Raw genomic sequence first — 12,687 nt, 5'->3', positions numbered from 1 at the left:
TCGGTCAACTCCGGCCAAGACCTCTACGTGTACTTGTGCGGGAAGACCTATGCTTCCAGTAAAAACCGGAAGCGCAGCTGCCGAAAACAGCTGCCGCCCTTGCTCTCAAACGCCTATGCCCGCAATGTGGCAAGGGGGAGTCAGAACAGACGCAGCCGCACAATGCGGAAGCGAAGGTTGCGCGGACTGGGGCCGGAAGCCCGAACGCCCGTAGGCCAGTCCTCGGTCAACTCCGGCCAAGACCTCTACGTGTACTTGTGCGGGAGGACCTATGCTTCGGGTAAAAACCGGAAGCGCAGCTGCCGAAAACGGCTGCCGCCCTTGCTCTGAAACGCCTATGCCCGCGATGTGGCAAGGGGGAGTCAGAACAGAAGTTTGCAGGTTGTGATCCTGCACCAAGGAACTGTTTCCCAGAAGGGAGCGTCCGGTAGCTTCACGAGAGCTGGTGGACCAGTTCGACTTACCAGTCGTGCCAACCACGGAGGCAGAAGACGAAGAAGCAAGGAGATCCTCCCTGGAAAACGTCGCGGTCGGAACCATCAAGACGCCAAAGCGAGCGTCACCCACTGATGGGGAAAACAACGCCGGCAGGCGGCGTGAAACGCTGCATTTCTTCTCTCCCAACTGCGGAACTCTGGAAATAAAGAGCTAAGCAGTATGGACACCAGAGCACCATGCTCCGATGCCAAAAAAGAGGGAGAGCAAGAAGACAAAGAAGTCAAAGACGTGCTTAAATGCCCCCCAAACACATGTTCATTTGGGGCAGAAATAGTAACGGACATAAAGGTATTATGTGCTTCGTCCGAAACAACAACACGTACAGGAGGTTTGGTAGATGAAGTCGAAGATTAGGTTTAACCTTACCAAGACATCAGCCTTGCCACGTTTTTATCACTGTCAGCCATGCTGACCAACAAAAATGGCGGCCAAACAATACTGTTACTGAAAAATTACAAGTCCAAAAATGGGCGAAAAGTCAGCAACTACAACAAAATTCCTGTCAAAAAAATGACCAAAAAGGAAAGAGCTCACCAACTAACGAAGCAGAAGGCAAGTAAGACGGGTTTGTGGCCGGTGGGTGTCAAAGCAAACACCAGACAGAACAGCCACGAGAGCGCCGAAAATCAACAACCTTCTCCTCAGAGCTGAAAAAGTCGTATGATCTTGACCACGTGTTGGGGAGCGGTAGTGACGTAGTACACACCAAGGGGAGGTAACTCCCCTGGTCTGGTGTCATTACCATGGCTCCATTTACACTTTTTTGTGATGGGGTTGCTTCCCTTAGACAGGTAGCGCTTTTCAGACCTCAGCATCTCAGACTGTGTCAATGCTTTATGTGATTCGGAGTAAGAATATGTAATTTAATAGCCCCTTCATCATCGTAAACATACCACAATACATCAGAGATTCAAAACAAGTCTATTTTTCAGTATTAATAACATGATTAAGGGTATTCAGCTGGTATTTCCTTGTTTTTACTACCTATTTTATTCATGTTTTTATTACTTAATTAGTGGAAGAATCTGTTGTAATGTATGTTTGATGGTGTATGCTTTTAATCAAGCGTTGCTGACTATGAATGTAGATGTAAATGCTTGTATAACTGTGTTTGAATTTTAAATGTGTCAAGCGCAAAGAGCATAATTGTAAAGTTATGATGTTGCGCTATATAAATGCTCATTTATTATTATTATTATTATTATTCGAGAATACATGTAATCATATTCTTTACGTTCTTCTCACAACAGGATCGAGCTGCCATTTGGTTTGTATCTTGCTCTGTATCATGCTGTGCATAAGAACCACACAAATGTGCTATTTAGCTGCTAGCAAGCTGGCGACACTACAGCATATCTCTAATATTTCATGCTAATTTGGTACTCAAAATAATGTGAAATGTGTGCATGTACCCATATGACACACATCTGGATACATTTACTACACATAGCACCCTGCAAAATTTACTACACATAGCACCCTGCAAAATGTCCTAACACTCGGCCAAGAACAAACCCTCCACCAGCCTAGAACAAAATCTTCCTCAAACTGAACACCACTAACAACTGTCAAAATCAAAATTAAACACACCAAAGAGATAAAAGAAAAAAAGAGACAGCGATAAATTAACCACAAAAAGAGAGACACTGGAGATGTGGGTCTTAGGCTACAACAAACGTCACAAGAAAGACTGATCTGGAAATGTGGAGCATGCTACAACAAACAACAATCTGCGGCACAGGAAAAACCTGGGTGTACTTACTGGTATGTTAAACCTATTACTGCCCTGAATCGAGCAGCGCAAAAACAAAATGGAAAAGTCAGTAAAGAACTAGGGTAAAATTAACTAAGTAACAATCAGAACATGAATAAATAAACAAACAAATAAATAGATAAATAAATAAATGAAGAAACAAAGTAATTGGAAGAAACATTGTTCTAAAGAAATAATGATATTAAATTATGAATTCCGTATGACAGATAAGCTCTCAAAATTATCGTGATTGCCCTGTTTTGTTCCCTCAATGTGGCATAACTACCAAAATCTAATCAGATCCCTAAACAGTGATACCTGAAGAGACAGGATACCCTTGGGACCAGCTATAAGTGTCCTTACATTGTAGGTGTCCTCCCCTGGCAGGCACATTTTAGTCACGTGAACAACATGTGGCACAGTCAAACTGGTCTATGATGACCACCCAAAGGTGCAACCATGGAAAGGTGCAATATATGGGGGGGGAAGAACCGTTGGGGATCCTAGGCCGTTAAATTGTTGTGGGCAGTTAACCCCTTCACTGCCCAGCACGTACTAGATACGTGGTCATGTTTGGTTTGTCTTACGCCCATACACGTACTAGGTACGTGGCATTTACATCAGCACTTTTCAGGACATTTGTGAAAACTAAATGGGAGGTAACCACTGTCCAACTTCTTGTAGGGGTTTAAACACAGTTCTTTCCCATTGACCGTTTAGATAAGTTAGTACCACGTGGTAAAAACATTTTTAGAAGTTTTTTCCGATCTATAATATTCAAAATGGCGGCCGAAAGTCGGACATCAACTCGTAGACCTGTTTTCAAATGATACAGTGTTCTGGAAGCTCTACAAGAAGTGATTTATGGATTACCACACAGAAGAATACTGTTATGGGCTGTAATGTGAGTACCTGATGTTTGACACCAGTTTTAGCTGTGTTTTCTGCGGTTTTACGTGCTGCAGTGTGTGTGTGAAAGTTTGGAAACTCTAATTTTTGACAAAAATGGTCATTATATCGATTTTTACTATAACAATCACAAACAAAGTCCAATGATCATGTTATCAGATAATAGCCAAGGGTGTAAGCAAACCACATGCCAAAGATCTAAGAGATATCTCAATAAATGATTGAGCAGTGAACAGATTAGTGAACCTACCGAAGAAAGCGAAATTTGCCCTGGCGCACAGCAATACCAAAATGCTGATATACTGTGGCAGTGAAGGGGTTAATCATTATCGAGAGGTGCTCACCAGGACTGTTTCGAATGTACTTAAGAAGTTGTCTTTGACTGGGAGATGACCTTTCATCAGAAGGGATTCACATTATAGGTTCCACTGTAATTTAAACTATTCAACAGAGGAGGGGAACAATAGACCTGCCCTTTTCTTTTTGTTACCCACTATCAGGACTAACCTTACAAGCAAGGTTCTACAGCAGAGGGAAGACACTCATCACAGGGGCCTCACAAGGGGGTACCACTATCCTTTCAACTATTCCACACAGGAGAGAAAAAAATAGACCCAGTATTTTGGTTTAAATCCCTAGCAGAACCAACCTTGGAAGCCAGATTCTGCAGCAGAGGGAAGACCTCGAGGTAAGTCTGCAGCTTGGTCTTCAGGTCGTTGTAGGCGTCCCAGTCCTTCAGCTTGCTGGGCAGAGCCAGGCACTCATCCCAGTACGACTCCACCTGGCAAGACAAGTCAGAATTAAGTGTGGACTAAGAACTGTTGGTAGGAACACACTGTGCATTCTAATCTTTCAGCCTGATTGGCAGAACTAGGCACTCATCCCAGTACGACTCCACCTGGCTAGACCTTGTGTCATAACAAGTTCATGTGTTCATTTTATCTTGTTGCTGTTTTCTGTTGAGTACATTTTTCTTGTTATCTTGTTCTAGTACCTCTCACCCACAGTCCCTTGTTCCGAGTCAGTCACCAAGAAAGACAAGAGCTACTACAAGAAACAAAGGGACGTAAGCCCTCTAATGAGCTAGGTTGCTTACGTTCCTGTGTTTCATAGATCTTATCTTGTCATTCACACTCTGCCCCACGTGGTTGTGATTAGAGCTACTCTAGTCAAACTGTGCTTGCCACATCACCTAGCTGTACTTTGAAAGTTATAACTACTCGTCACATATCTCTTTTTCACCCTTTTACGTCCTCATGGGCACAATTAAGATCTTGATTCAAACTCCATGACTCACCTCCCTTGATGAGCTCTCCAGGTCAACCTCGGCCCACAAAGTGTCTCTGAAGCGATTATCGAAACGAATGAACTTCTGGAACAGTCCGTACAGCTGACTCAGCAGATCCAGTTCCTGAACACAGAAAAAAAACATGCATCACCTGAATACCATTGTATCATATAAATAGATGAAATAAACTGAAAACATGACTGCTCGTTGCGAGAATCACACACTGAATGTCGCCCCTTTCTAATTCTAGATTGAACCTCATGTCAAGGTTAACATTCACTTTGAGTCTCCGTCATCACTATGTTCAGATACAAAGCAGAGTCACCATTCAATATTCTCCATTCAACTAAATTCTGCATGCTGTACTGTTTCAAAAATAACACTGTCAACTTTCTGATTCCTCTACTTCTGACCAATTTAAAAACAAGAAGGGCAAAGCCCATACGACTCACATGCTTGACCTTGACCTTTACATGACCTTGACCTTCAGGTCAAGGTCAAATAACTAAACCTAGCAATGACATCATACACTAAGAACTGCTTAACACATTTTTCCTATCAAAATACATGTGACCTTGACCCAAGGTCAAGGTCATCCAAGGTCATGCAACACAAAGCTGTTAATTCAAGACATAGGAGGTACAATGGTGCTTATTGGCTCTTTCTACCATGAGATATGGTCACTTTTAGTGGTTCACTACCTTATTTTGGTCACATTTCATAAGGGTCAAAGTGACCTTGACCTTGATCATATGTGACCAAATGTGTCTCATGATGAAAGCATAACATGTGCCCCACATAATTTTTAAGTTTGAAACAGTTATCTTCCATAGTTCAGGGTCAAGGTCACTTCAAAATATGTATACAATCCAACTTTAAAGGACCCTTGCGACCTTGACCTTGAAGCAAGGTCAACCAAACTGGTGTCCAAAGATAGGGCTTACATTACCCTGTATAGCATACATAGCTAAGGTTGCCATTCTCGATAACTTCAGAAAAAAATGCGAAAATGTGAAAAATGGTCGTTTTTAAGACAACAATTACGGCCCCTGTGACCTTGAACTTGAAGTGAGGTCAAGTTGCCGCACATGTTTTTTGAGATCTTGTAACCATACACCATCAGGCCACATCAGGTGTTGATAGACTTAATAGTGTCCAAGAAATATCCAACGTTAAAGTTTTCCAGACGGACGGACGGATGCCAGGACGGACGGACGGACGACTCGGGTGAGTACATAGACTCACTTTTGCTTCGCATGTGAGTCAAAAATGAATATGCTCATCAAAAAACAAATTGGACATTGTTTGTTTTCTTTTAAAATTACAATTGTCACATCGGCTCTGAACGCCAAGCAAAACACAAGCAATGAAACAAACAAGTAAATCACCTCTCCCGTTCTGTCCAGTTCTGGGAAAGGTTTGCATGGGATGCCGAAGAGCTTGGAGACAGAGTCAAGGGTCTTGCGCTTGGTGTCGTAGATCTGGTAGCGCATCTGGAAGTCCTGCAGACGAGACACAGCCTCCGCTGGCTGGATGCCAGGCACAGCTGGACCCTGGGCGTCAAACGCGTTGCGGAACTGGATCACCTCCACCACAAACGTCTGCAAGAAAACAACAAACCATGGAGTGTGGACTTAGCAAAAGGAGGGCCGGGTAGCTCGGGTGGTAGAGCATTGGACTTGTGATCCTAGGGTCATGGGTTCGAATCCAGGCCAGGACGGACACAGGTCAATTCTATATGCAGACTCAGGGACGGTATTCATGTGTCACCTCAGTGGCACACAAAAGACCTTGGTCATTCTGCCATAAGTGCAGGTGGTTGATTACACCTAAAAACGCATTCACCTGTGTGTCTCATCTAAATTTGGGGCAACACCCGGGAACATGCCCCTTATGGTTTCACCGTGAGGGCGTAAAACAACATTATCATCAAATTAGCAAAAGAAATCAGCTGCGCTTAATTAAAACAGTACCAAGGGTTTTGTGTCAGCGCTTTCATTGTAAGATTTGTTGGTACTGTCTACGGTGCTTAGAACAGAGGTATGTGGAATGCCCCTCCAATGGTAGGTCACCGTCCAGTAAATGACACTTCCTGTTTCCCCTTCTTTGTCCATTAATTTAACCAAAGTGTCCCTCTCATGAAAGGCTATCCACAATGTAGGGACTCTTTTGACTGGATTCAAAAGTCAATTTTTATGACAGGTACCACCACTTCACAGGGCCACAGCTGCTTTATAATACAGAGATATCTACAGACTGTACAGCAATGCCTGCGGTTGGGAGTCAAAATGGAGAAGTGCGGCTGACCTTGACTTGCTTGTCCAGTTCCTGTTCAAAGGCTCCACGTCGTTCCTTCAGCAGCACTTCCCGCACTTTTTCTGCCAGTTCCAGCAGCTGCGTCCACTGTTCCCTCAGCTGGTCTACCAGCTCTACCTCCTCCCTTGGCAAGCGCAGCTCGAACTCCCTGCAAGGTCAATGTCATTTTTCTGTCAGTGACCATTCTAGTATTTTCCCATCAGTTACAAGTTACAACCACAATTCTATGATCACTCAATTTTGTCATCAGCCAGTCATTTCCATTTTTTTCTACTGCTTGAAATCTAAAATTATACCTGGTGTCGCTGTCATCATCATCATCATCATCATCATTCTATTACATCTCCATTTCTTTAATTTAGAGCCTGCATCCGAGTTTATTGTTTTTTCTTACCAGTAACGCTCACTAAAGTCCTCTTACAATATTAAAAAAATGCCATACATACCTGAGTTTGTCGTACATGGTCTCAATGGGCAGATACACATCATCAATTTTGTTCTCCATGTCCCGTAACTCTTCAAGCAAGTGGAGAGCGCTGTTCAGCTGATCCAAGGTCGCAACATGCTGCTCCAGTCGACCTTCAACGTTGGTGCGATATGCCACTGCTGCATCCAACTTTTTCTGTGAACATGTGCAAGCAAAAATATAGTCATGGATCAGCTCAGATGAGGTATCAGGTTCTACAAATTTAGCAGACAACATAGCATTGTTTTTCCTTCTCTGTGATCAAAGGTCAGATTGGAATGGTTTAATTCATTGTCTCCAGTTACGAATATATCCGCTCAGACTGTCAGCTTCAGTCGCTTCCTGTAACGTCGATCTAACGCCTGCATTCCAGTGTGTTGATACACTGTTACTACACAGTCACTACAATTCTGAGTGACCTGCTGCAGCACAGCTGGTCTCAGCTAACAAAATCTTGGTCAACATAGGTAGGGTAGAAAGTGATAAAGGAAATCTGCAGATCTACAAATTGACTTAGTTTGACGTGGATCGAACATCCAATAATTATATTCTGTGAGTTTTTTCTGATGTGGCTGTTGGGGCCATCATCTCTTCTTCACAGTAAGCCAACAAAATTAATGAAATTAATTTGACTTTAAATACTAGACGCTACTTCTCAGCTGACAGGTAAAACCTTACCTTGGCTTCTTCATGCAGCACTGAGGCGAAGGTTGTCTTCCATGCCATGGCAAAGCCGTGCAGAGCGTCCTTGATGGGGTCCGACTGCAGACACACCGGTCCCACTGGCAGCATGCTGGGGATGCCCAGTACCTGACATCACACAAAAAGAAAAGTTCTATTATAACTTAGTCTGGGGTAGTATAACTCTTACTCATTCTGATGGTACCAGAGTTAGCCCAGTAGGTTTTTCCTCCAAAATCGCAAACTTTTTCAAACTTTTAAGCCTGTGTTTTCAAATCAACATGAAATTGACTCACAGCAATTATGAACTTGCCCCTTTAGTGAATATACCATTCACATTTCAGTATTATCAGTTACTCATACTCTCTCTCTCTGTATTAGCAGAATAGGACAGTCATAATGATTGTACCTTACCATTATGAATGCACACACTGTTGGGAGAGTACTTAAGTGTTTGTCTGTCATTTCAAAGTTGTTCTTGTTGCCTTCTAACTTTCTGAACTTCTGTGGGTTTACATGTGCACACATATATATAACGTAGAACATAGTCCCTCATCCAAGGATGGTTGGATGAACACTTTCACATGCATACTCCATTATCCTAAAAAACACACATTATAGCTTGTTCTTGATTCCAAATATGCTCATTACATTTAGTCAAGTTTTGACTAAATGTTTTAACATAGAGGGGGAATTGAGACGAGGGTCGTGGTGTATGTGTGTGTGTCTGTCTGTCTGTCTGTGCGTGTGTGTAGAGCGATTCAGCCCAAACTACTGGACCGATCTTTATGAAATTTGACATGAGAGTTCCTGGGAATGATATCCCCGGACGTTTTTTTCATTTTTTTGATAAATACTTTTGATGACGTCATATCCGGCTTTTTGTAAAAGTTGAGGCGGCACTGTCACATCTTTGACGAAGGCCGGACTTCGGTATTGCATTTCAGCTTGGTGGCTTAGAAATTAATTAACCCCTTCACTGCCCACCCCGTATGTAATACGTGGTCATTTTCGGTTTCTCGTACGCCCATAACCGTATCTCGTACGTGGGATTTGTGTCATCAACATTTCAGGACATTTCTGAAAACTAAATGGGAGGTAACCACTGTCCAAGTACTTGTAGGGGTTCTAAACACAGTTCTTTCCCATAGACCGTTCGGATAAGTTACTGAAGCTACTACCACGTGTGTAAAAACCCATGATCGTGTTGTAGAATTCTCGCCATTCACAATGGCGGCCGAAAGTCAGACCTCAACTCGTAGACCTGTTTTCAAGCGATACAGTGTTCTGGAAGCTCTACAAGAAGTGATTTATGGATTACCACACAGAAGAATACTTTTATGGGCTGTAATGTGAGTACCTGATGTTTGACACCAGTTTTAGCAGTGTTTTGTGTGGTTTTACGTGATGCAATGTGTGTCACTGTGTGTGTGTAAGTCCGGAAACTGTAATTTTTGACGAAAATGGTCATTATATCAATTTTTACTATAACAATCACAAACAAAGTCCAATGATCATGTCATCATATAATAGCCAAGGGTATAAGCAAAACACATGCCAAAGATCTAAGAGATATCTCAATAAATGATCGAGCAGTGACCAGATTAGTGAACCTACCGAAGAAAGTGAAATTTTGCCCTGGCACACAGCAATACCAAAATGCTGTTATACTGTGGCAGTGAAGAGGTTAATGACTTTGGTCATTAAAAATCTGAAAATTTTAATAATTTTTTTTCCTCTTTTTCCTCGATCCAAATTTACGTTCATCTTACTGTACATCATTTCCTGATTCTAAAAACATATAAATATGTTATATTTGGATTAAAAACAAGCTCTGAAAATTAAAAATATAAAAATTATGACCAAAATTAAATTTCCGAAATCGATTTAAAAACAATTTCATCTTATTCCTTGTCGGTTCCTGATTCCAAAATCATATAGATATGATATGTTTGGATTAAAAACACGCTCAGAAAGTTCAAACGAAGAGAGGTACTGAAAAGCGTGCTATGCAGCGCAGCGAAACCACTACCGCGCTGAACAGGCTCGTCAGTTTCACTCCGTTTTGCACAAGCGGCGGACTACGGTCATTGTGAAAAAATGCAGTGCGTTCAGTTTCATTCTGTGAGTTCCACAGCTTGACTAAATGTAGTAATTTCGCCTTACGCGACTTGTTATATATTGTATCAATGAACTCAACTGTGAATTTAGTCTCGGTACACAGACTAGACGGCAATTTCTAATGATTAGAGAGGACGCATGCGCAACCAATTACTTTTGGTTTCGCGCGTTACCAGGAAGCTTTCAGAAAGTTTCAGTGCTCATAGAAATGGATTATTCATTTGGATTATAATGTGTTGGGTGAACTTTTTTCTTTGTGATGTGTGCCTCAGAGTGTTTTGTTTCGTGAGGACGATGTCATTAGCTCGGATGAGTCAAGGTGAGAACTGATTTTTCATGATTACATTTCACGCCGGACGCTCGCCGGTTTCTATTTTTTGAAGATGGCGGATTCCGCAGCAAAAAAGGATGCGGAGTCTGCTAGTACAAGTGGTGGACAAAACATTAACAATGAAATGGTGGAAACTGTGCGTGATTTGATGGGGTCGATCATGAGTCCATTTTTGGATAAACTGAAATCTCTGGAATCGAAATATGACGATCTCTTTTGTAACAATGGTGATGATGAAAATCAATCTGAAAACAGTGATCTTGGCGATCAGTCTTTCTCCGTTTCATGCGGTGCTACCGGTGTTTCTATCGGAGATTGTTCCAGCGGTGCTACCGTGGAAAAAGTGAAGAAAAATGAAGCAATTGTTGACCCCGGCAGAGGTTCTGTGGCAGAGGTTTCAACAGAATCAGAATTTGACTTTTGTGTCAAAGCATCAGCTCAGTCAGCGGATCAGCTTGATGATATTTTTGCTGCGATGGAGGCAGACTTGGAAGTTGAAGAGAAAATAGGTGGTGTAGTGGATGAGAAGCTCGCAAACATCACTAAAAGCAGATTCACTGTCAAATTACCAGACCAAAAGCTCAAGGACAAGATGGAAAGTATCCTTATTCCGGCAAACTGTGTGGAAATAAAGGCTCCTATCCTTAATGAGGAGGTGATAGGGAAAGCAAACCTCGACAGAGGTGCAAGACAAAATGACACGCGACTGCTCAATGTACAGAAGCTGATTTCTAAATCAACCGCAGCACTTGTTACGGCAACAAGCAAACTCCACACCTTCACAAAAGAGGGGTGCACTGACAACAGCAGTAGTACCGTGACAGTAGAGAGTACGAAGTTCAGGGCAGAACTGAATGGGATGTTGTCCGCGTGTGGTGATGTTATCTGTCTGTTGGGAACAGCGCAGCAAGAGCTCAGCATCCGCCGTAAATACCAATTAGCTCGCGTTCTGCCAAAGGACATGGCAGCTATTTGCACAAACGAAAATCTCCCGAGTCGGGACATGCTTTTTGGCGGGGATATCGAGAAAGCGATCAAAGGTGCTAAGGAGAATTACAAGATGAAAACTCTGCACACTTCAAGCTACAACAATCGTTTCCAACCATACCAGCGCAAGGGGCACGGTGGTAGGCCTTTTTTAGGTCAAGGGAACACATACGGAAATCAACGAGGGCAGTCTTTCAGTCCCAGAGCTCGGGGGAGAGGTCAGAATCGGGGATTCGGAAAATTCAGAGGAAAACAGTAGACACAGAAGTTTCAAAAACTCCCGATGTGTGCAAAGACAAAGAGGTGAGGGAGTTTTATGATGAAGTTGAAAACATTAAAAATAGATTACAGGAACAAGCAGATCATTTTCAAGCAGGTCAAATTCGTTACTGCCTTCCCTCTTGGAAGGAAGTCTCAATAGATAAAGACATTTTGGAAATGGTACAAGGGATAAATATTGATTTCACAGAGACCCCTGTACAGAGAAAAAATCCTCAAAACTATAATTTTTCCAAAGAACAGACAACAGCAATTGATTCAGAAATTGTCGAACTTCTACAAAAAGGGGTGATAAGAAAAACAGATCACTCGGAGGATGATTTTCTGTCTCCAATTTTTGTGAGACCAAAAAAGAATAATACATGGAGATTAATTTTAAATCTGAGAGATTTGAATGAAAACATGATTTATCAGCATTTCAAAATGGAAACACTGAAGACAGCTTTGGAGCTAGTCACCAGAAATTGCTTCTTCTGTTCTTTGGATCTCAAAGATGCTTATTTTTCAGTGCCGGTAAATAAAGCATCTCAGAAATATTTGAAGTTTCTCTGGAAAGGAGAAGTATTTGTTTTCACTGCATGTCCAAACGGACTAGCACCCTGCCCACGTTTGTTCACAAAGTTACTGAAACCAGTCATGGCCCAGTTACATAGACTAGGATTTCTTTCAACAATCTTCATTGATGATACATTACTTTTTGGAGATTCTGAAAAAGAATGTGTGCAAAATGTAAAAGAGTCATTGTCTCTTCTGGAAAAATTAGGATTTGTTGTGCATCCGGTGAAATCTGTTTTGATACCTTCCCATAAAATAAGATATCTTGGGGTTGAAATTGATTCAGAGGACATGACAGTCACTTTAACAACAGAGAGGAAGGAAAGGATACATAAACTAGCCACTGAGCTGTTACATCAGGGGTATGCCACAGTAAGAACACTCGCAAAGTTCATTGGGCAAGTAGTGTCTGCTTTTCAGGCGGTGAAATTTGGTCCTCTCTGGTACAGATGCATGGAACACGATAAAATTGCTGCTTTGAAGCAAAACAATAATGATTATGA

General features: G+C 42.1%; 1 protein-coding gene across 9 annotated transcripts in view; it reads right to left on the bottom strand.

Annotated features, from left to right (window-relative positions):
- Positions 1-12,687, bottom strand: part of LOC138962452 (uncharacterized) — a 172,530-nt gene that overhangs the window by 124,700 nt on the left and 35,143 nt on the right. For 7 of the 9 annotated variants that reach the window (XM_070334266.1, XM_070334269.1, XM_070334272.1 and 4 more), the window contains exons 23-29: positions 7,909-8,040; positions 7,211-7,386; positions 6,756-6,912; positions 5,837-6,049; positions 4,458-4,571; positions 3,810-3,941; positions 2,261-2,284 (exon numbers count right to left, since the gene is read on the bottom strand). In XM_070334266.1, the coding sequence (XP_070190367.1) occupies positions 2,261-2,284; positions 3,810-3,941; positions 4,458-4,571; positions 5,837-6,049; positions 6,756-6,912; positions 7,211-7,386; positions 7,909-8,040 (948 nt within the window). The remainder of the gene's footprint in view (positions 1-2,260; positions 2,285-3,809; positions 3,942-4,457; positions 4,572-5,836; positions 6,050-6,755; positions 6,913-7,210; positions 7,387-7,908; positions 8,041-12,687) is intronic. The other 2 variants (XM_070334271.1, XM_070334268.1) reach the window with 1 other exon arrangement.

Source organism: Littorina saxatilis, linkage group LG3, assembly GCF_037325665.1.
Source record: "Littorina saxatilis isolate snail1 linkage group LG3, US_GU_Lsax_2.0, whole genome shotgun sequence".
Taxonomy (NCBI): Eukaryota; Metazoa; Mollusca; class Gastropoda; order Littorinimorpha; family Littorinidae; genus Littorina; species Littorina saxatilis.
The sequence above is the reverse complement of the archived record's forward strand: the minus strand, read 5'-3'. Positions and strand labels throughout refer to the sequence as shown.